At 47.0% G+C, this 24,678-nt stretch overlaps 1 protein-coding gene across 5 annotated transcripts in view; it reads right to left on the bottom strand.

The window, feature by feature from the left end:
• Positions 1 to 24,678, bottom strand: part of PLEKHG4 (pleckstrin homology and RhoGEF domain containing G4) — an 86,021-nt gene that overhangs the window by 53,443 nt on the left and 7,900 nt on the right. For all 5 annotated transcript variants that reach the window (XR_005628888.1, XM_039721217.1, XM_039721220.1 and 2 more), the window contains exons 2-5: positions 17,865 to 18,062; positions 9,847 to 11,953; positions 4,458 to 4,673; positions 434 to 557 (exon numbers count right to left, since the gene is read on the bottom strand). Coding sequence is in view for 4 of the 5 variants with exons in the window: in XM_039721217.1 (XP_039577151.1) it covers positions 434 to 557; positions 4,458 to 4,673; positions 9,847 to 11,953; positions 17,865 to 18,062 (2,645 nt within the window). In the remaining variant the exon portion in view is untranslated. The remainder of the gene's footprint in view (positions 1 to 433; positions 558 to 4,457; positions 4,674 to 9,846; positions 11,954 to 17,864; positions 18,063 to 24,678) is intronic.

Consider the following 24,678-nt stretch of genomic DNA (forward strand, 5'->3'; position numbering starts at 1 on the left):
GCCACATATCAAGGCAGCCTCTCTACCCTTGCAGATCCTCCCTCCCTCTCAGCTTGGAGGCTGGCCCTAAAACACCATGTCACAACACTATCACAGAGCTGCTGCATGACTGCCCCATGACAGCTCCCAAATCCCATTTTCTGAACTAATGAAGGATAGCAAGAATGGCTTAGATTCATGGCAACACATGAAAACATTCAGTACATACCCAATTATATCACACCATGTGCACATGGCATACACAGAATAGGCAAAGTGCTTGCTGAACACAAGCCTGTTCACCCTAGCAGGAGATTCCCACCTGTGTAATTTCAGAACTGGCTGGACCAAGTTCCTAGGCCAATAAAGTCAACCTCCTTCCATTCCTGCCTCAATTCCCACCTCCAGGAAAGGCAAAGCAGGCAGGGCAGCAGCACACAAGAGCATCACAAACCTTGGGATGCTGTGCAAATACAGAAGAAGGCGTACAAGCTCAGTGGTGTTGCAGTGGGGGTTTAACCAGACTGTGTTCCTTGTGGTGATTATGGCCACTGCACGTCCCGATTTGTCTCTTGTACCTGTAGAAAGAGAGGGGGGTGGAAATCACACAAGTCATTCAACAGAGCCTGGTTCCGGTCTGTATGCATCATATTCTCCCACTAAGACCCCACCACCTTCCTGGAAATCCTCCATAGAACTCAATATAGTGTATGTTGCAGATGGTAGGAGGCTATAAACACACTTCCAAAGTACCCAAATGCTGCTCCAGAGTGAAGCAGATGAGCTCAGCTTGTCTCTCTCATGGTAGTGTTAAATTTGTACTGCTGTCTTCCACCCAAACACATTCTTCATAAATATGGCTGAAGCTGCCTAACAATAATCTTGAGAAAAGCAGAAATCTCATAGATTCAAGATACAGAATCTCTCACCTTCACATTGCTGTCAGATGAGAGAATGCAGACAGGTCTGCAGAACATGCACTGTTAGGAGACTGGGTACATGCTGCGGGCTGAGCCCAGAATGTAACCAGTCAGCTCCTGCAAGCAAAGCCCTGGAGCAGGAGCCCAGAGCTCCTCCTCAGAAGCTGCAGAGAGGACAGCCCAGGAGCACACTCCTGCCTGCCTACAGCTCTGACAAAGGGCAGAGCCAGTGCTGGGCTTTCATTAAGTGCAGAGCTTGCTCAGAGCCCAGGGAATAGATATAGCACAATATGGGCAACCCAGCTGAGTTGTGATACACTCAAGAAGGAGAAATCCCCCTGCTTCACTTAGCCAGGAAAGACAACGCCTCTCTGCCACCCATTTTCCAAAAGCCCGAAGTCACAGCTTATCACAGGAGGAGAAGGACCTTACAGTGCCAGCTTTGGGATTATGTCCAGCCTCCTCTCTAGGTGCAAAAGCAGGGTAAAGAGCAGGTGGATGCAGCACTGTGGAAAGCCAGAACTGCTTCTGAGACTCAAAATCATGCAGTACCTGCAGTAAGCCTGCTCAAGGAACTGGGAAAGTAAGTGATTTGGGGAACAGGAGGGACAACACCTCTTTTGTGTGAAAAGTAATTCAAGAACAGGAGCCATTTCCTGTCATACAAACAGTGTAAGAAGGATGGGGGGTGGGCAGAAATCCCAAGCACAAGACAAAGCCAGAGACTTAGAGAAATCTGTTTCTTTCTCTCCTTAACTCTGTTGCTACCACAGGAGATACTGTCCTGGACCACCTCTCTCCCCCATCCAGGGACAAGCATGCCAGTTGTCAGGTAAAACAGACACAGATGGACAGCCACAAGCATGGAAAGCTGCCCTGGTGTGATCTCAATCTGCCACTTGGACACGACTTGAGTAAGGGCCACAGACACAGATGGACACCATTCTGAAGCAGGGCTCTCTACCTCCCCTGTAGGGACCAAAACTGTGACACAGGCTTTCTCCTGCTAACAAAAATCTTTCATCATCAGTGTGATTCAGGAGGACATCTATTACTCTTGAAATACTGTAGCCTGGATGCTGCATAATCAAAGAGATGGAAAGAAATTAGAAAAAGCTCATTATTATAATTTATTTCATAAGATAAGGGGACCATCACAAAATAAAATAAAAAACCAAAGCCCTCAATTACTGTAAAAATGGCTCAATAAAAGCTTTTTCATTCTGAAGCAACATCTTCTGTCCATTAAGCAGGTTGGGCATCTGGCTCAGCTACTCACCCAGAATTTGATTAAACCTTGAACTTCCACCTAGTAGTCTGGGAATTGCCTGACCAGGTCAAAAAAGCAACCAGAACCACCAGGGCTAGGTCTTCAACAGTGGCATAATCCAAAACTGAAACTATCCTAAAAGTTTCAGCTAACTACATCAGCTACTAGTTTATTACTTATTCACCATTCATTATAAAAGTTATTCTTTCTAATGTAATTACTGTATCATTACCACTGACTAACATAAAGCATTTAACTGAGTGGTCAGTACATTCCCTCAGGTGTGAGGACTGCCCACTGAAACCCCAAAGAGGCAAAGAGGTCAATCAAATCTGATAGTGCTTTTACAGGAAACATAATTCCTTCCTTAGAGAAAAACTTGCTTGGAAGCAGTATCAAATCCAATCCTTGCTTTTTTGTGGCATTTGAAGGGCATTTGATACATATTCAAATGCTTTTGTCTCATTTAACAGTGGTACATTATGATGGGAATCTGTGACAAAGGGAGTGTTAGGTAACATGGTCCAGCTCCTGCAACAGCATGGACTGAGAGCTTCTCTGAAAGACCCTCTCTAATCCTGTAACTTTCTGGGCTGTTATATACAGCATAAAAATGTCCAAACTGATCAGCAGACCAGAAGATTAAAAATCCTCCTTTGGAATTTGTTGTAACAGTTCATCTCCTAATGCAAAGTTGCATGTATGAATGTACCATTACTTTGCTCTGCCCTTGGTTTTCCATTTCACCTTCTTTCAGAAACTGGAAAAGTTTTAACTCCCTTCTTCCTTCCTGGCACAAAGGTGATTTCACTTCTTTCTCAATCATCCTATGAGATAAACAACCTTCCAGTCTCTTGTTGTAAGATACCCAGTTTAGTCACAAGAAAGGGCTGTAACCCTTCTCTGCACCACCTCTAATATTTACCATTTCCTTTTACAATAGATCATCCTATGAGATAAACAACCTTCCAGTCTCTTGTTGTAAGACACCCAGTTTAGAAAGGGCTGTAACCCTTCTCTGCACCACTTCTAGTATTCACTATTTCCTTTTACAATAGGGCCCAAACTATTTCAGAGGCATCACCAACAAGTACACAGAGGTAAAAAATCAGTCTCTTAATCTAGTTGTCCCCTCCCCTTTACACAACTGAGGTCAAAATGGGTCTTGCAGACCCAGCACCACCTGGGAGATGCCTGTGCTGCCTTTCTGCTCTCCTTCCCTACTCCTCCACACTGCACAGTCTCCCTGACCTCTTCTCTGAGGTTGGGCTCTCTGCCCAATTTTCAACTCGTCCGTGGCCCCTGAGCTGATCAAATGCAGCTCCTGCTGCCCCACACTGCACAACCCCCTCGCTGGCTCTGAAAGGAGAAGCCCACAGGGGCTCCTTACACAGAGCTGCCAAATGCTGCTTCTCACTAGAGAGGTAGATCTTACTTCCTCTGCTTTGCTTCGTGTTTGGTTAAACACAAAGACGTCCTGTGTGGGCCCTGTACACCAAGCAACCCTGGCTGCTCTGCCCAACAGCCTCAGCTTTGTTCACCCCTCTGCCAGTATTCATCCCATACAGAAATTTTATCTGCAGCTATTTGATATTCATTGCTCTATCAGATGCAAACACTGAACAACATTTAACCTACTACCCGATTCTGGCAGAATAATTCTGGGAAGTTCTCCCTTGATAGTTGGTTTTGTCATCTGCTATTTAGCTACACTCTTGTTCACCCTACACGTTGGTCATCCACTTCACTGGGATATTCCTTTCAACACCATGTGTCATAAAATCAAATATTTTCTAAAAATCCACTGTATCTACATGGCTACATTTAATCAACTAAACTTCTAATTACCAAAAATAAAACTGGTTTTCAGGAGTCCTGTCAAAGAGCATCTTCTACATTGCTATCCTTTAATTACCTAGCAAGCGAATGAAGTTCCTATTCTTCTGACCAGGTCTGATGTCAGGCCCACCAGCCCATCATTAGCTGCACCCTCATACAGCTCTTTTTGAACTCCTGGTATGAGCCCACAGATTTGGCATTTCTGACTCATACACGCTTGGTTAACATTTTGAGACTCCTGAGAGCAAATTAACATTAATGGGAGGGAAGTTCTACTTCCTGTCCTGCCCATTCGGAAACTTCAGAGGATTCAAGAAGTGGAACTTCTGAAGAGGTTTGGGGTGAAAGGAATAGAATTGGCACCAGTCACCAGTGCTGCAGAAGGAGGCTCACCTCCCCTGCCCTCTACAAACCACATTTCCAAGAGACATTCTGGCTCAGTTACTCACCAGGCAGGCAGGCAACTCCACTCCTGAGCACTTCTGGGTTCACATCCTTGACTATGGTAGGTGCAAACTGACCACCCCAGGCAGCTCCAGAAGTTGGGGATGTTGGGGGAGTCACAGGAGGTGAAGTTTCCTCCAGGGCACTGCTTTTACTCACTGGTTTCAACACACCTGTGCCAGTTGCCTCTTTTTTCATCTCTGTCTCTCCTGACATCACCCCTGTAAGACAAGCAACAAACAGAAGCCTGAGCAGAATTCCACCCAAAAGATCCCAGGTAAGTACCAGACTGGGGAGGGATGTGCTCCAGCACTCTGCAGCTCCTCCAGCCCTTTGGCAAACAGCATGCATGTTCCAAAACTGGTTATAACATTAATACTACTGAAATTTTTAAAAAAGAAACCAATTTATTGTGAAGTTTGCAAAGTATAAAAGCTCAATTCAGATGGGGATTACTGTAGTCAAAGTCCTTTTTAAAGGTAACATATCAAGCAGTACATGTCTGCTCACAGCCTGGAAGTCTGGCACACTGCAAGTCCCTGGCTGAGCTCCAGCAGCCTGAGCATGCTGAAGTGATAAACCAGCTTCTGACAGGGAGGGCTATCCCATCAGGACAGAATTACTCCCCCAACACCACTTTCAGATTAGTTCCTGAAAATATGAAGTCAACTGGAGGCTGACAAATCAGATGGAAATTAGCCAGAGACCTTGTTCTCCTTATCCAGCTTTTTTTAATTAACATTTAATGTGAAAGTCAGAAACACATTTAAAAACACTGAAGAATAGGATGATTACACCAATCAGCTCCTGCTCAAGAACTGGAGAAAATGCTTCCTTTGTCTGACACCTCAGCTCTAAAGTACAAGTTATCAGAATCAGTTAATTCTAAAATTAAATATCTTGCCTACTACATGGAAACTAAGGCTAGTTTATCAAGTTTAAATTTTTATGTAAAATTATCTGGAAAGAAGAAAAAAAGTATTTACCCACTATGCAAGAAGTATTATTCCCCATTTCCCAACATCACTGGAATTAGAAGCCAACAGTACATCTTCAATAATAGATCTTTAGTATCCTAAGTACACAACTAGGCTATCCCTATGTCTGCAGAAAGCTATACCAAATAAAAGACTATACTTCATTACAAAACCTGATACTTCAGTATCTACCCAAAAAAACCCAACCTTTCTTCAGGAAAATAAGAGCGGAATATTTATTTGCTTGCTCTGAAGTCAGACACTTTAATTGCTATTTAAAATTTACTTCAACCATCCTACCTTCCTGCTGCATCAACAATGCTGACACTTGACTCAGTTTATTTACTAACAGATTCCAATACTTCATTAAAGAGCAGGACCAGGAACAAAGCAGTCCTTGAAGTGGCTTTCAATACAAGTTTTAGCAGTGAAGGAGATTTACAGGTTGAGGCTTAGCCTGAACTGCTTTCAAAATTGCTAAAATGGGTGAGAGAAATGCCCTGAGCAGCATGGCTCACTGCAACAAACCATGCAGCAGTGGGTGAAACTAGGAGGAGCTCCCAGACTCTGCAGCATCATGGGCATGATAGAATAGCTGCTCATTCCTCTTTGGTAACACCACTGGTTGAGGAGCATCCCTGGGATCCTCCTGCATCTGCTACATTTGGCCACACAAGCTGCTGTGATGGCTTCAGGGCTCTGCCCAGTTCTGGCCTGTACCAGAGCCCCACTCTGCTCCTAGGGCTACCTCAGCCTCTACTTCCCAGTGGTGCAAGAGGGCATCCACTTCACACAACACTGCTACATCTTCCTGAGCAGCCCTTCAGAGGGGCACTGATCTCCTGCAGAAAGGCTATCTTGAACATCACAGAGTCATGGAAGTTGTGCCCAAAGGTTTCCCATTAAGAGCTGGCAGACTTTCTAGGAGAACATGGAATCGCCCTATCAATGAGCTGTAAGGACTGGCAATAAGAACTACACAGTTTGTAGTAAAAGGGTCTGCATTAAATGACAAAAGCCTGCAAAGAGGACCAAAATGTGAGATTTAAAGACGACAAGAAACGGAACATAGCTGTGTTCCACATATGTTACACACCAGGACAGGAGAAATACATAAATGTAGGTGACAATCCTGCCTTGGATATCTCTTAGGAATGAGGCAGCAGCTAGCAAAAAATAGGAAAGAAACATTTTGCCCAGCCCACCACACACAGTCATGCTACTGGGGCTTTTCAGCCCTGGGGAAACTTCACTAAAGCTGTGCAGCCTCCAGACATCTTGCCCAAACAAAACCCTTCCCCGAGCTTCTGAAGGCCAGCTCAGATCTGCAGATGCCACTCTCCCAAAGAGGCCCAAGCACACTGTTTGTTATTTGCAATCTGGGGCGGAGGCACTCACTAAAGCGGAAATTGTAGAATGCGGAGGATTACATCTAAAAGCAAATTGAGAGCAGGGACATCTGAATTTGCCGTGGTTGCAGGTTCCACCTTTCCCCGAGGTTAAGGAAGTGGTAGAGGAGGATTTGCTTGTGTGCATTTCAAAGAGACATTAGCATTTTCCCTGCAAACTGCCCCAGCACCAGTATCACCTATGCTAACATCAGGCAGGAACGGAACGCCCTAACAGGTGCTGCTGAATATGCCCCAGTGTGGCTTTTCAGCCTCTTTCTTGAATATCAAGATATTCTCCACCCACAAAATAGAGGAATTCTTTCCAGAGCTGCAAAGTTTCAAAATCCACTTTCATTTAGATGTTAGTCATTAGGAAAAAACAGCACTCACATTATCTGTGAATGGAACCAGTGTCAATTCTAAGCCATCAACTCAAAACAGCTCACATTTGACTTCAGACATTTTTCTATTTATATCTAAGTCATTCTAAGCCAGACTCTATTTGTGCACAAAATAAGCTCACTGAGAATGGAAGTAAAGGGAGAGAGTTAAGGGACAAGGAAAAACCTGCAGACACAGCAAACTCAGATGCCCCAGTTCTGAACATGTATTTTGACATAATCGACAATATCTGCTGTAACAAGCAAGCTTTTCCACCTCACACAGAGCAAATTGTGCCTCTGCCCACTGCTGCTGCGGTGTGAATTTCAGATCTGAATTGACCCAGTAAAGCTTAAGCTTTGTTGTTATTTATAGTTTAGGCAAGATACCCACAGTTTCCAATCATAGTAGCAAAATGACCTCAACAAGACACAGAGAATTTAACCTACAGAACCACCTTGCTGGAAAAGTAAAGTCCATTTGTAGGACACTTGCTTTGCTTTGTAATTTTATCTCTGAATTATCTTGTAAGTACATCTCTGAGGGTTTAATGGGGCTAGATAAGGAGATGGCTTGTTTGGATCTCAAAGCAATCAAATGTAATTGAATGGATTAAGCTTTTTATAGTGCCAGCTATAGTGTTTAAGAACTACTGCCAGCATTAACAGATACTTGAGCTGCCCTTTACCATAAAAAGTTTATTTGGATAGTTTGGGTGGTTTTCCTGGCATTTTAGATTGTTTCTTTTGCTTTACAAACACTGAGATAACAAGGTTTACATTTTTCTTAAACTGCAATGGGCCAAGTTTAACATCGGCAGACTTGAGCCACAAATGTCACTTATTTCAGCCAAATTCCCAAAATCACTTGTATTGTCCTTCATTAAAAACAAACTCTGTGTGTACCCCAGAGGGGTCCATCACTGCTGAAATCTCCAGCAGTGGCCAAGATTTATTCTTTGGACCAGTGAGAACATCACACTTATTTCATAATGAGCTGGACCTGGTTAATTTTAAAAGAGAAGAGATGGGAACACTGAACAAGCAGCCACAGCACTCATGAGCAAAGTGTCCACCCAGCACTAAACACAGACTAGGTATTCCAAGGCCTGGTCCTAGGAAGCATGCATGAAGTCAGGCCAGGGTCAGGTTGGCCAAGGGAATGGATACCCACGGCATGGTTATTTCCTGGCATATATCCACCAAGACCCAGAGGTAGGCAGAAGGCAACTTTTTTTTTTTCCTGCTCTTGTTGATAGATGCTCAGAGAGACATGCGCTGCAGAAAATAGAAACTTTTGAGCTGACCCCTCCATTTCACAGAAGAGAAATGCTTGTCACTTCAAAAGTATCAGAAATGCCTGGTAACCTTGGGCTTGCCTAACTACAGAATTAAATTAGTTTGATGCAAATGTTAATGAAATTTTATTTTAATCAGTGGACGCTAATTTAGCTCCATTAGAAGGTCACTAAGACATCAGATAAAATGTGACTTTTGGGCACTTGAGAAGCAGCTGTGCAGTCAAACAGAATCATGCTGCAGCTCTTGGCCACATAATTTGGGACCAGGGCAAGCATTACAGTGGCAGCACATCCCAAGACAACCAGCCCTGGATCTGTTGCCCCAGAGGGTCAAACGTGCTCTAGCAACACGGGTCTGTACGCCAACCCTTTCAAGAGTCCTCTCTCCAACATTTCAAGCTGGGTAATTTTCCTAGCCAGGGGTCTCAGGGAATGAGAGCTGTTGAACTGGAATGGCATGTTCCAGCCGCCCCCGCCACACACCCGCTCCTCTGTGTGATCTGCATATGGAGCTGCAGCTTTCCAGACTCAGCAGAGCTGGGCAAAGCCCACACCGGGCCCATGCGGTTACACACCGCCTGCTGCAAGAGGCAGACACCTGGATTGCCCTCCCAATTCCTCCTGAAGTAGCACAGCTCCAGCTCAGGAACCCAAGCATCAAGGAATCTGGGTAATAGCTGCCTGAACATTCCATCTGAGTTGAAGTTAGCTGCTTCATTTCTGTGCTCTCCCACTCAAGTTAAACAGCTCCTACTTGAAACATACTCGAGCTGGAGAAAGCATGCCAGAGGGGAAGGCAGGGAAGGGTGGGAATCCCTCAGCTCTGCACTTTGCTGCCTGAATCAATTATCAGCACACACATTTGTTGATCTTCAGGTCATGTTACACAGCTAGTATTTTACTGTGGCATTCACTGCTGCTTCCTCTTGCCACAGCCATCTTCCCAAAGCCAGTTTTCAAATATGAAAGCCTTGTACAGTTAGACAAGTCTCTCCTCACACATTCTGCACATCATGAATGTAAGCGGGAGGAGGTCACCAGCAATCAGATTAACTGAAACTAAAAGCTTCTCCCAATAGAACTTTGTTCTGTACCAATGTAAATTTGCAAAGAATTATTAAACAAAATACCACAATAAACCCACCTGTGAAGAGAAAGCTAATTTAATGCCACAAAAAATGACAAATTAATCACTTCCCAGTATTTTGTGCTATTACCCCCAAAGCCTCCCAGATGTATTTATCAAATACTGCCTGATAAGCAGTATTAAAAGGAGTACTCCTTGAGGACTTTGCTTTCAATCCATGTTATTAAACACAACCACACACACATCCAATGGCTGTACCTTTAGGAGGTGATGCTCCAGCTGATACCTCTGGCTGGGAGTGCAGAGTGGTAGGCTCTGTATGTCCTGAGGACAGTGATCCACCCTCCAGCTCCTCTTCAATGGATTCCAGTGTTTTTGAGGCTGTAGTCTTCAACCTTTCCCTGTAAGAACAACTTTCCTGGTTCTCCACCTGTCCCTGCAAGTCCTGTATTGCAACATGCTCCAGGTTCAGCATGGAGCTCTCTTCACTTTCACAGCCATGGTTTTCCACCAGTCTTTGTGGTTCCTCAAAACTCCCTCCAGACCTCTGGGTTTTGAACAGACTTGAGTCGTCTTCTTGTGCACTGGGAGCCAACAAGTCACTGTTATTTAATTGTTCTGCCATCTGATTCCCCTCTGCTGATTGGTCAGTTTTGAGTGGTATGGCTTCTTCAGCCTTTTTATGCTCTTGCTCTTCACCATCTGACAAGGTTCCATCCACTGGAGCTTTCACAGACAAGTGACTATGAGTAGTCTGATTTTCATTTACATTCAACATTTCTTTAGACTCTTCCTCTTGACTGTCCCTTCTTCCCCCCTCAAATTCATCTACATCTCCTTGGCTCTCTTCTGGAGGACTTAATGGAGAACTGATATTTGCTTCAATATTGCTGCAGCAAGCACTTACATCTGCCGTGTTCCCTGAAGGAGAGTCTCTCTCCCCACCCACATCTGAATTCTCAGGCAATGTAGAGACCTGAACTGGCTCAACACTTCCACTGACACCCTGGCAAGAGACATCAGAAGCTTCCTTTAGTGTGCAACATGGTCCCAAAGGTTCTAGGACAGATACAGAAGAAGCATCCATCAGTGTCACCTCCTTCTGACCCTCAGTCAGTGGTTCTGTGTGTACTCCCAGCATCACTTCTTCTTTAGCAGCAGTAGCATCTAGAATCACTTCTGGGCTCTGCTCCAATGTTTCAACACCAGCATTTTCACTAGGTCCATCACTTTCTCCCTCTATGTTTCCAGAGGCATCAGGCACTTGTGCCTTGCAGCTGACAGCATCTGCAGCACACACATCACTGCAGCTGCACAGTGCGTAATGCCAATCCAGCGAGTGTTCACTGTGAATCTCCTGCTCTGCAGATGAATCTTGTGTGCAGCAAGCAGGAGGCTCAGTCACAGGACAGTTATCACCCATACTTCCAGGATCAGCTGGTATCAGCTGACCTTCTGGGGACAGTGCTCCATGTGCCATCACTTGGTTGCCTTCCAATGGAGTAACATTTTCGAGAACTTCTGTAGAAGTGCTCAGAGTGTCCATTTGACAGTGCTCCTTCTGCATAAATGCTGACTGAATTAAGTTCTTGGAGTAGGTGCTGTCTTGCATGACAATAAACCTGTGCTTGCCTTTAGACTCATTCACTCGTGCCCTGGGCTGAGTTAGATAACTTAATGCCAGCGACGGTGTTAAAGATCCTGTCTGTGGCCCAAATCTGGGCAGGGAAACTTCTGCCAGCTCAACGTACTCCCCTTCAAGGTCACTTTCCAAGTTCTCTTCAGTCACAGGACTCGTACAGACACCATTGACCAGAGCTTCATTGAACTGTGGAGCTGTGCTGCTAATGACGGGGCTGTCTCGATTTGCACTCAGTTCCTGTAGATACTGAGATCTCAGGTCTGGTGAACCGCACTCACTACGGTCCGTGGGGAGGCACAGAATTGAACGTTCCTCTGTTACTTCTGAAGAGATGATATTGTTTTCAATTATTTTTGGTTTATTTATAAATTCAGGATTAACCACTTTATTCCAGGGAACACGAAATATTTTGTCATCAGTGGTTAGTAAACAATTTTCCAGTGCTATGCCCATCCGCTCTCCATTGAACGTACTCAACCATTCCAGAGTAAAAATAGAGGTATATGAAACTTCTGGAATCACCACTTCTTCTACATTATGCTTATCTTTTGCCAAACATTTCAATACAATTCGTGGAGGCTTCTTCAGAGAGGGGACCACCTGCAGGTAGAAGTCACCAGGCTTCAAGATTCGCCAGTCAATGGAAGCCAGCTGGATTATAATCTTCTCTTGAATACACAGGGGCCAGCCTGCATGGCGAAACAGCAATCCGCAGTACGGAGCCTACGGAGACAACACAAAGTGTTTTCAGCACCAGCAAAAGATCTCAGCTCAAGCTTCTCAGTAAGAGATCAAGAAAACAGATGCATTTAGGGTCATTGGTTTTTGATGTAGGCAAGTTTTCCAAACTAAGGTCTCCTCTTTAAAAAGCAGAAATAAGAAAATCTACCAATGCAAACCACCCCTTCAGGACAGGTGGGCACAAGTTACACTGGGAGGCTGCAACCTCCCAGTGAAAGAAAGAGGACAGTGCAAAGACAAAACAGGAGATAGGAAGCAGCAAATGAGGAAAGAACAGCAGAGCCACAGAGAAAGAAAGCAGCAAGTGCCATCAGCAAGCTGTGAGGAGCCACACTTAACATACCAGCAATTTCCTCATTCCCTAAACATAGCAGCACTCAGGTCATGCCTCAGACAAATCCCACCCAAGTAAAAGAACTGCAGATTCACGGCTGAACTGACTTGACTCAATTATTTACAGCTTTATCACAACTTCAAAAAATAACGTCCAGAGCTTTGAACTTGATTCTGTTTGGGTAAGATTTAAATTTAGCCATTATATAAGCCAGCAATTGCACAATTAATTTCATCTTTTTCTGTATGACAAGGCTTTGGATTCAATTAATTCAAGTATTTTGCCATACAGGAGAGAAACCAGAGAACATAAAGGAACTTCCTGGATCCTCACACACCTTGAAACAACAGGTACTGGCATAAAGCAGTTTCTTTCTTATGTTCATCAAGCCTTACCTTCAGCCCCACCACATTTCTAACTCTCCTTGCACCTGAAGCAAAGTTGCTCACAGGTTTAGAAATCAAATCATCCTTCAGATTCAGTAATTCCTCCTCCTCAATCCTGTATTTTCTGGATGTTTCTATTACTTAGACTTACTAACCCATGGCACATGACCTTAGCATGTCTACCTTCATCATGTCCTCAGTGTGCCTGAAATATCTCCTTTCTAATGCCCATTTCTTTTTCTTAAAAACCATTTGTTTATTGTGCAAAGCATCACAAAACACTGCCTATAATGGCACCAGAACTTCCCAAATGTGCTAGAAGCATCTCTTAAAGCTAAGATCAAACTCATCTTCCAGTCACACTCCTACAGTAACCCAGTCACCTACTGGTGTTTCTTTACATAAACTGATGAACTCCAGTTCACAACAGAAGTTCTGCCTGCCACTCTGTGGAGGCACATGCTTGTCCCCTGAGTCTACCACTACAAAATTTAAGTACAAAGTTTTAGAGCTTATCTTGTGCAATCTTCCTTTCCAGTTTGTGTGTCCCAGGTTGGTTTCACCACAAACATGCCATACATACTCTTACTTTTTATGCTAAGCTCATGGATGAGAAGCACAGCATGTTTCATGATTCCTGCCTCCAACTCCATTTTCCCTGCAGTGCAAACGTCCTCCCTCCCTTTCACCAGTTTGTAGCCATCTTGCAATTCTTGCATAAACTCAATCCCTTTGACACAGTAATTAATCTTCCAAATGACTCCATAACAAATCCTTTATGGCAGAGATTAAACAATGAAACTTATCTCTCTAGAGAGAGCTGGTTTATTAAAAAGGCTGCTGTGACACTACCTGCCATGGAGCAAACCACATGAAAACGTTATTCAGTTTTTCATGGGTCAGTTAATTCAGTCCTTAATTCAGAGCACAATGTTGTAGGCTCAGCTTGTTCTCTGTATTTTGTTACTAGTCCTGACTTAACAGATTCAATAAAATCCCTGCTACCAGACATTGGGCATTATATGGTAACTTCTTCCATATTCCAGGATGGAGACCTGCCAGTCCTATTTCTTCAAAACAGCCAAGTTCAGTCACAGTAGATTTAACTTCTATTCACTTACTGCAACTGTCCAACTGATGGACTCACACACTGTATCACTACAAAAAGGAACCTTACTTTAGTTTTCATTTACTTGAAGGATCATATCATTATTACCTTTCTATTCTAAACTTGACTCAGAGCAGACACATCTCCCCTTCTTCCCTCTTTCTATTAAGTTAGAACCAAAAATCCCTGACACAGTTGCTTGTACTTCCCTCAAAGGGACAGCTAAGCTGGGCAGTCTGATGTTCTCAGGCTTTCTGATCTGCAAGACACAGATGCCTCTGTCAGTAAGTTCCTTTCATCCACAACACAGTTAAACTCAGCAAACCAAGACCACCTCTTGCAGCAGTTTGCACAAGATGCTTCTGGCCCCAGGAGGTCTCAGGCTAAATGTACTTCATGGACTTTTATACCAAGCTCAAGACTCACACAGCACCTCAGCCAACAGAGCTTGTGGCTCCCACCAAACTGCCCAAATCAAGTATTTTGTACTTAAGTTTCAAACTAGAGCAATTTGCAGTTTTCCAGAAGAGACTGTACCACTGCAGCACACCAAACCCCTCTTCTCCCATTACAGTATCTCCCAGTAGGTATATTAAGGCCAAGGGTCTGTACCAAGGGTCTTTCAGGGGAAGAAGAGGCAGATGAAGATCAGTTCCCAAACTATTATAGTTTATAGGACTGAAAAGTGAAAGACACAATCAGCAGCAGCATAAACATAAAGCTGAATTCCACCAGCACATACCTGACATAGAGATTCTGTTAAAATCTGGATGCAGAGTAACCCACTGAAGGGCCACTCATACATTAAGAAATTCAAAAACAGCCTCACTGCTTAGATGTTTACTTGTCTGCCTACTGACTCATAAGGAGAAAACTCAGCAATAAAATCACCAAAACCAATGCAGAATGCATTGAAGCTCCTGAAAAGCCCTACAAATCCACAATCTAAACTGCATCAGGAGCCAGAGTAACATCCAAAACAGGAATTCAAGTCCCACAATAGCCTAAACATTACAGAGCTTTACAACTTTAGAAGTGGAGCATCCTCACGCTGCTCCTGCTCCAAAATGCACCTTCAAAGGGAAGATTATGTGAAGAGGCTTATTACAGCACCTTTTACATCTCATTCTGAGGCTCAAGGATTTACTTTTCTCGTCTCCAAACACTACAGAGCGAAACCAGGCCCACCAGAGGAGTGCCAGCAACACCCTCTACACCCAGTGGCTGCAGCCAGGAATAAAGCTGGCTGAGGAGAGAGCTGGGCACCAATGACAAAAATGGCACAACGGTGGAACCTTCTAAAGCTACAGGGATGGTTAAGCTGGAACAGACCATTTAGCTCAGAATGTCACCTCAAATCCAGGGGCAAAATCTGGCTTTTAACTTTGTGCTAAGCAGAAACAGACCTCCTTGGAACACCCCTTCCAGTCCCTGAGGAATCACACACAGGGTGATTATTTTAATACACCCAGCTGAAGCCCTTGAACTTCTCTAGTACTTCATGAAGCCATTTACACTTTTGTCACTGCAGAGGCTGGCAAAAGATCCACTGCTCTCAAGACTTTCTACAGCAGTCATTCAGACACGAGTTAATTCTTTTCCCTCTAATGTGTTTAAGAAATGCTCACACGGAGCAGTTGAAGTACAAACTAAGGAGGAAGTATTGCTTTGTTTAGACTCTCTAAAAGGCAGGCAAGACTTTCAAAAAGCAATTAGTAAGAAACAGTCCTCTGTGACTTCAGACTATAAAGATGAAGGGGTATACAGTGGAGGTTTGGGGAAGATGAGACCACAGAAAATTAAATAAATTTCACAAATAAGAAATAATAAATTTAAAAGATCAAACAAGCAGACTTTGAAATAAAATATGGAATAGCCTGAGCCCAACTCTGAAGTGGGTACAAGGTACCTAGAGCTTCCCTTGATCTCCCTGTACTATCATTCTGGAAGTAAAAAATCACAAGTCACAGCCTGAAAGGGTCACAACCAAGTAAGAAAGGATTTTGCTGACCACTCTCCCAGACATTTCACACCTCACCAAAAGCCCCCAGTACCTAATGCTAAGCCTTGTGCAGCCCTCCCTAAAGGCAGCTGCCCGAACAACCCCACATCTTGTTGGTCAGCTGGGTGGGCCACCAGCATCCTGGGCTTCCCCAGTGCCCAGTGGCATCACACTTCCCTCCTCAGGACCACGAGCTCCCACTGCCCTCACACCTCTCCCTCCTCAGGACACCCAGCACCCACTGCTCTCCCCCCTCTCCCTCCTCAGGACACCCAGCCCCCACTGTCCCAGCCTCTCCCTCCTCAGGACACCCAGCACCCACTGCCCTCACCTCTCCCTCTTCAGGACACCCAGCACCCACTGTCCCAGCCTCTCCCTCCTCAGGACACCCAGCACCCACTGCCCTCACACCTCTCCCTCCTCAGGACGCACAGCACCCACTGCCCTCACACCTCTCCCTCCTCAGGACCCCCAGCACCCACTGCCCTCACACCTCTCCTGCCTCATGGCCGAGCACCGCAGCGCCTCGTGTTCCAACGGCCCTCCAACAGCAACCGAAGCCACCCTGCCCGTCAAGGCGGCCCCGCGCTGCTATTGGCTGCCGCAGGCCCCGCTGTCCTCCCATTGGCTGTCGGGCGGCCGAGGCCCGCCCCGCCGACACACCCGCGTTCGCCCGTCGCGCCCTGAGGGCCGCGGGGGTGCCTTGGCCTTCGGTGTGAGTTCCTCCTTCGCTGTGCGTTCCTCCGCCTCAGCTGTGCGTTCCTCCTTCGCTGTGAGTTCCTCGGCCGCTGCCCCGAACACCTCCCCTCTGCACAGCAGCACCGTGCGCCCAGCCCGCTGCTGCTTTCCTTCCTTCCCCTTCACCGCCTCACCTGCCCGAGGCACAGCTGGCCTCTCGGAAGCTGCCGGGATCTCGAGAAGTGGGAAAATTGCTACCTTGGCTCCTTCAGCGAGGGCGGTGTTTTGGGGAAAGCCGTGAAACATCTTGAAATAATTACCAGTTTGTACAAACGAAAAGCCTTTTGTTTCTTTAAAGGGGAAAAACTATGCACCATAGAATTAGAAGCTCCAATTATAGGTACTGATGGAATAACATCTATTCCAGTGTTCAGGGTGGGAGAGCAGCAAGGTCGTGCACCACCCTGGATCCTGCTCGACTCACAAAGATGGCTAGCACCAAGCTGGAGGCTGGTGACAATACAGGGTGACAAACACTGCACCAAAACACAGTTTCAAGATGCCTAGCTAACATGGATCTATGTGATGGGTTTGTCCCCCCAGTATATAATTTCCTTGAAACAAATGAGTAACTGACTATTTCAGCCTCTATTCCATATGTTTCCTCCTCCTAGAAATTCCTTGCCCTCTACCACGAGGACTTGAATTGAAAGTCTGGCCACATGCCCCCTTTGCATTCAGAGACAAAAAAGTTAGAACAAACTCACATTTTAGGTTGTTTGGGCTGGTTGGGTTTTTTTCATCTTGCAGACTTCGAGCCAAGTTTTGCGATGGAGGTGTTTGACTCATCGTTTCTAACATTTTAGACTCCCAACAGTAAAGCACGTTAATCTTGGACTCGTTCTGGCAGTAAATGTAACGTGACTCCTCGGGGCTACTGAGCCTTGTGACTGTTCCAGCAACCATCAAAGGGGAGCTGGAGTTTTGGAAAAACACCGACTGGAAGCATTTCGCCCTGCACGTCATGGTGCCAGTGTGGGAGCCCCACAGCTTCATCCACAGGGCCAGGGAACAGCTGGGGTCAGAGGCCACCCTGGTCACACACATCCAGCAAACACTTCACTGAACCTCTTCCTGTGAATCCCTTAAGCCCTTGGTGTTCCTGATTATGGAAAGGGAGAGCACTGCTCCACACCTGATCGCTGATCTCTGAAGGGTTAAGCTTCAACAACAATTTCTCAACTATTTCCTAATTGTCTGCCTGCCCTCCCACCTAGACTGCCGTACATACTCAAGCGCTTTTTGCCAGCCGTTTTGCATACAAGAGCAGAAAGAAAACTCTCCAAGAAAGCCTTCACAGGCCTTAGAGAGCATGATGTACTCACACAGGCATCCTGCTGAATGCACTGCAGGATGTGCTTGGCTGGAATCAGGAAGTCTATGAGGTAGTGCAGTCCATCCCCACGGTACGTCTTCTCCACCACATCAAAAACTTGGCACAGAACGGTGGCTGCGGTAGCCTCAAATGGAGGGTAGAGTGCTGATAACGTGCTCTGGATGCAGCCGTCCAGGGATTCCGAGTCCTGCCGAGAGAGAAAGCGTTAGAGGGACCAGGGCACGGTCTGCCCAGCGCCCAGGAGCGCAGCCATCTCCAGAGCAGGAGGAACGAAGATCAAAGGAGCCAAGTGCTGTCCTTCCTAGCTTCTTTTGGCACTAGCGACTGCAGGTAAACACAAAAAAGCTCTCCCAAAAGAGGAGTGGAGTGCTCGCAGAGCGCTGCACACAGGATTGCCAGCTTTTGCTTACGCAGCAAGTCCTTCTCCTGCCTGCGCGGGGTGGGGCGGCTGCTAGACCACACCGCAGCACGTGAGCGCCTGCGAGCGACACGGTCCTGGGGTGGGCACATCACTGTGCTTTGGGCACACGCCTTGGTGCTGGGCTGAGGGCAGCTGCAGCTCTTCAGCCTCCTGTGCTCTGGAGTCCCAGCACGGGATAAGGTGCCAGAACTGTTTGGTGCCATGGAAAGTCATTCACCAGAGCGACTCCTCGTTAGTCAAAGCTGTTTGCCTCTCATGAAAGGCTCTACTGCAGGAGCCAGGAGTTTTGTGCAGTGTGAGGTGCCTCACACCAGGATTCACACAACGTGTGTGAGCAGGGCTGCCTGTGGTCCCTGATACCTAGGATGCCTGTTCAGGGGGATCAGAGGCAATGGCTTGCCTGCATGCACTTTCATTTGGGAGAACCTGCCAGCCAGAGCCTGCCCGTAGTGTCAGGATCAATTCCAGGGCTGGAGGCCAAATTCTGAGTTATTGCATGGGTGTAAATCAAGAGAGCTCGCCAAAAAGTAACAATGAAAAAAAATATAAAGCTGTACATATCTGGAGAGAGGATCAGGATCACTCCTTTCTTTTCTATTTTAGAGGGGATCCCTTGGGCTAGCTTACAGCCACTGGGAGTAAGTTTTGCTCCAAAACCTAATGAAAGTTTACTCAGGTGTCTGGCCAGATCCTCATCTGATCCAAATCCACCTCCTTTCACTAGAGACAAAAAAAGCACTTCAGCTGCTTACGCAGAAGCTCCACAGCCTCCTGTAGAACAGGAACAACTACATGAACATGCCTGAAAATACACTTCAGTCCCACAGCAAGACCGGGAGAGAAAGTTAAACAAAGCAGTGCCACAACAGCTTACACCACAAGCAGGGAACAGTAGAACAAGGGGATCAGGAGGAAAAAAAATGGTTTCACTGCTTCCACTCCATTGCAGCACATCACTGAAGATGTCTCCACCAGCCTGAGAAAGTTCAACAGCGTCAGAGCAAGCCTGAACTGACCTGCAGCCCAGCAGAGATGATGCTCCTCACAAAAGCCTTCCCACCTCTCGCAGCTCACTGATCTCCAGGTTCCTCCTTCAGAGGGTTGGGTGTTTAAGCACAACATAAACTCACTGCTGTGATGCAAAGCCACCTTGTAGGACAGCCTGTGGGACTGCACAGGAGAGGTGAGGATGCCCAGGTGATGCCTCCACAATCCCTGCCTGCAATGAGCTGGCAGAACTACAGTGACAGGCAAACCACACACTGCCTGTGGGACAGTACTGCTTCCTTACCTTCTGCTGTTTCTCCTGATGTCAGCATAAGCAAGGCTAGATGGATGGCAGCAGGCTCCAAAAGTGTCCACACCTTTTCTGAGAGACCAGCTGCCTCCTGCAATACTCTAGGCCAATGCAACTAGGTAAACAGAGGTAAGGAGCTATTTTTCATACGCAGAGAATCATAGATTATCCTGAGTTGGCATACTTAATCCAGTATTCTTAAGCCAAGAACTCCAAAAGCAAGAGCCCATGTGCACACTCCCAAGAGCTGAATTCTAGGGAATGAGCATTTAAACCCAATTCTCAATAGGAGGAGAAGGCTATTTTAAACAATTTACTTTTCACTCAGAAAAATAATAACCTCTGTTGATACCAACCTGTCCCAGCAAGTGCCTGTGACCTTGTCAGATAAAATGGCCTTCACACAGGTGCTCTCCCACCCCCCCAGTCACCTTCTTGGGCACTATCACAGTAGCATTGCTGCTGGCAGCATTTGACAATCTCCCTCTGACCCTCCACAGCTTACAAGTTCAACACATCAGTCAAAACCAGCTTTGTTCTGCACCATCTGCTGTCCCCATGCCCTGCTTGAGCAAAATTCTTTCAGATATCAATCCCTTCCCAAAATAAATTTGTTAAGTTCACTGTTGCAAATAAAACAAAGAAGTCAAAATATTTGCACATGAGTCAGTGCATCGCTCTAAGGTTCTCACACCATTCCTGCTGCCTTAGCCTTCACAAAACAATTATTAACATTGGCACCAAATCAAAAATCCTTTATATGGTTAAAATAAACCAGGTCCTGCATTATCCTTCCTTTAGTAAAATACAAAATAACCATAGCCTGTAGCCATTGCAGAGTGCAGTGCTAACTGCCCTCCCAAGCACAGAGGCTTTATCTCCCTCTGGCTAGATTATACCACAAAGCCACGATAGCTGTGTAGATTCCTAAGGGATAGAGAGAAGGGTTGAGCCACTACCTTTTGGTAGAAAGAGATGTTTGCACCAATCTCTAATGTTAATTCTGCAGGAAACCCCCAGACAGGAAGTAGATTCCCACATCTCACTGTGCTGCACTGGATTGTAGCACCAGCATCCTTGGGAGGCTACAGAGCACAGCAGCCTCCGTGTGCCACAGATGAATGTGGAGGTGACACTGCTCTTCAGTGCTCCCACCCAGGATGGCCACCCAGGGATAGCTCCTGCCTGGAAGGAGGGTGAAAGAAAATGCAGAGGGTAGAACATGGCAGAGCTTGGAGCCTCCAGCAACAACAGATTCTCCTTCAGTAGGGGACTCATTAACCCAGCTCACAATCCTAGGGATGGGGCTGCTTATTTGCACTAATTAACTTCTCAGACTGCAGAGGGGCTGGAGGAAAGCACCTCAGCCAGGACTACAAGAGGCCTCATGGTCCTGCTGTGGAATTCCAGAGCACAGATGAGCAGCCTGGCACATCCAGCCTGCCAGCAGAGCCAGCTGCCATGCACGTGGAGGAGACGTGGTTTGCAGGCACAGGGAACTCATACAAACCAGAGACCAGGGAAAGGGATGGTGCCCTGTGGTCCTGAGGCTGATTAACCTGAATTCTAGAGCCCATCTCATCATGGAATCATAGAATGAGTAATGAAGGGACCAGTGGAGGTCGTCTAATCCAACTTCCCTGCTCCAGAGTGCCCCAGACCATACTAGGAGCCCCCTAGACCCCTTCAGGGTCCCCTAGAGCATGTTACTCCAGACAGCTTTTGAATATCTCCAGAGAAGGAGACTCCACAATCTCTGGGCAACTTGTCCCAGAGGTTCCATCCCTTATCTCAAACAGGCAATGTAACCCCCAGCAGGCACAAGGAGAAACTTTTGTGACCTGGGATAAGTGAACGGCACCTGGAGAGAAGGAGAACAAGCTAAACCTAAAAGGATCCATGGAGGAGGCACTCCTGCCCCAGCACATTTCCACTACAACCAGCTCACAGTGGTCCCCAAGAGCTGGCAGAGTCTGGCACAGGAGCCTGCTGAAAAAAACAGCCTCCTTCAGGGACTGCACATTTCAAGCTTCCCTGCTTCCAACACTGTTGCCACATCCCTCTCACAAGAAAGGTCCTGGACATGTGCTCCTTTTCAACCACTGGGCACAAACCACCAACAGGAGCACTTTCCAAGCAAGCCAGAGAGCATCTCTGCAAGCAAAAGGAGTCTTGGGATTCAAATGATTCTTTGTCAATAGCACAGGAGGACCTATAAACTCCAGCTCACTGCCAGCACTCCACCACACCTCCCAAAAGAGAAACATGCTTTTAAAATAACTCCTCTATAAATCAAGGCGCTAAATAAAGCCCAGGTTAAGGTCACGTCCGGCCAAACTGGCTTTCACTGCTGCTCAGCTGAGAGCCAGCTGCCGGTGCAGGGGCTGGAGCACAGGGACAGAAGAGGAAAGCACCACACAGAGATGGGATGGGATGGGCTCCATGGGCTGGGCTCCATGGGCTGAGCCATGTGACAGGAATGACCCAGCATGGTCCCACCCAGGAGGCCAGGGGCGCAGTGAGAACCCGGGAGGACTTCACAACTGGCAGAGGGCTTTGGTCTGAACAGTGGGTGCGTGGGCTGCCCTCTTTCCCCTGCATATCACAGGAGCCACGGATGCTGTGACAAATAGAACAAAAAAGACTTGTGGCAAAGCTCTGCTGCTCAGCCCTTAGAGCCCCACTCCATCACAAACTGCAGCAAGAACCAGGAGTCAATCAGAAATGATGCTACGAGGAGCCCAGCAGCTGTTGCAACCTTGCTTAGGGGAGGTATCTCCTTCTCCTGGTGCAGCAGACACTGCAGGTTGGAAGAGGAGCCTGTCGTGAGGCATCTGGAGTAACCAAGCACTTCTTAGGCTTTTCTAGGTGCACTGATTGAATTTTCTGCCTACGTTTGTGGGCATAAGGAGAGCAATATAGCAGCTCCAGCCACTGGGAACTCCTGTCATTCTACATTTCTTTCTTACTTAGGAGTGAACTTCTTCCTCTTTGGGACCTACTGCTCACCAATTAAGTCTGAACCTTGGAGAACCTCCTCCAGGTTTAGAGAACAAAACATCAGTCTGCCTGGGGAGCAGAGAGGTCATCTCCAGGGCTACACACACACTTCACACAGCATCAGAATATCTGTGCTCTTCAAGCAAGAGACAGCAACCCAAGCTGCTCAGGACAATGTAAATCAGTGCAGGGGAGGCCTGCAATGCGTCTGGACCCACCTGGGACAGCAAAGCCTTGGCAGCATTTTCCCTACAACTCACCCAAACACTTTGCTCTTTTTGCCTACAGAGTACTGCGACTTGGTCAAGGCGAACATGAAGAGGAACAGATCTTCCCTGATGACAGCCCAGATGCTGTCTGCGGACTACTAAAAAAGATGATTTTGTGAGACCAGACTAACAGTTTGACTAACCCATGACTTATGGCAGACAGTGCTCCTTTCCAGCAGCCTGGACTGGCCCATGTAACATGCTGAGGATTCATCCCGCAACAGGAATTTAGTTAAAGAACCTACAAGTCTACTTTCACAAACCTACACTCTCATCTGAGCTGCCAGAGAATGAAACTACATGTCCCAAAGTGCCCCAGTTAAACCCAGAGCTTGCCATGGCTTGGCAGAGCAAGGAGCATAGCTGGGCAGTGGAGCAGAGCCCAGCGAGGCTGCGAGCACAGCGAGCGGTGCCCGTGGTACACCCAGCTCTGAGTCATGGAGTGTCTGGGCTCCTGCTCAGCAGGGAGACCTTGCCAGAGCTCCCACAGCTTTGTCCTTCTCTGCTGGCTGCCCTGAGCATGGCCACGTCCCGCACGCACCCACTTTGTCCCCTCTTGCCCAGGTGCCAAGACACAGTGCCAAGGCAGGGCGGGAGAGACCGGAGTGTGCAAAGGTGAGGGGAAGAAATGACCCAACCCTCCCACACCCCAGACTGGAAAGGAGAAATAATAGCAAAACTGGGGAGAGGCAGAGCTCCAAGCAGCACAACACAGGGCCTGCCCATGGCTCCCAGCCAGCTTTGGGACTGGGGGAAAAGGAGCTCACAGCAGGCGCTGAGCAGGGCCGGGTTAGCTGGTCCCTCTGCCAGCACAGGCTGCTGTGCTGCACCACTTGGCTGGGGCTGCTCAGATCTCAGCTGACGTGAGAAACCTCATTTCCAGTAAAAACAGACCTCTGGGCTTTCCATGAAGCCCTTCCACTTTCTGACACACAGCCGAAAGACAGACTGCTTTCCCTTTAAATAAAGGAGACTTTTTTGTGTTCAGAAAGGTCTCTGGCTAAAAAGAAGGCTTGTTTTTCTAACAAAATTTGAGATTTCCCACTCCATTGCTGCAAAGAGAACCCTCCCAGCCCCATTTCCTGAGCTGTTCTAATCACAGCGGCAATGAGTTCAAGAGAGAAAAATCTTCCCAGAGCAAGTGCCAGCTCCCCCCTCCACTGCTTGCTCTGAGGCTCGGGGGAGGCTGAGAAGAGGGCGCCTGCCTTCGGCACCCTGCCTTCCTCTGGATAAAATAATGTATTATTAAGAGGTGCAGCTATAGAGGTAGGCATTCCAACTCCTGTAATTACACCACCTTCCTGTGAGATAACCAGGAACAGCTCTACCTGCTCTTTGGGCTATTGTTTTAGACTTTTCAGGGAGAAAAGCACAGCATCCAGTTCCACTTGGGAGGCAAGTGCTTGCAGTCTCACCCAGGCCAGCTTTGCTGAAGGGCTGTACCTCCAAAAGCAAGCTGCTTTCTGCATGCCACCATGGCATCCCTGGCAGAGGGCATGGCTGTAGCCTAGCTCAGCTCCCTTACACTGAGGCAGGCAGGACTGCTCCAGAGCCTGTGGATAAACCAGCTCCTACAGCTTTGCAGGGAGTGGTGCTCTGCAGACAGAGCTCACAGAATCACTTCCAGATGCCTCCCTCTGTTCTCCCAGCCCTGCTCCGTGTTGACGCGGCTGCGGCAGCCAAAGCAGCTCCTACTGGGCAGCACACAGGATTATCATTCCAGGCACTGCAGGAAAACAAGCGCTTGGAAGCGATTAACTCATGATCTCTCATTTAATTAAACAAAGGGAAAAATGATGTATTTGCTTTTCAGCCC

The sequence above is a fragment of the Passer montanus genome, unplaced genomic scaffold (assembly GCF_014805655.1).
Source record: "Passer montanus isolate IOZ18808 unplaced genomic scaffold, ASM1480565v1 scaffold45, whole genome shotgun sequence".
Classification (NCBI taxonomy): domain Eukaryota; kingdom Metazoa; phylum Chordata; class Aves; order Passeriformes; family Passeridae; genus Passer; species Passer montanus.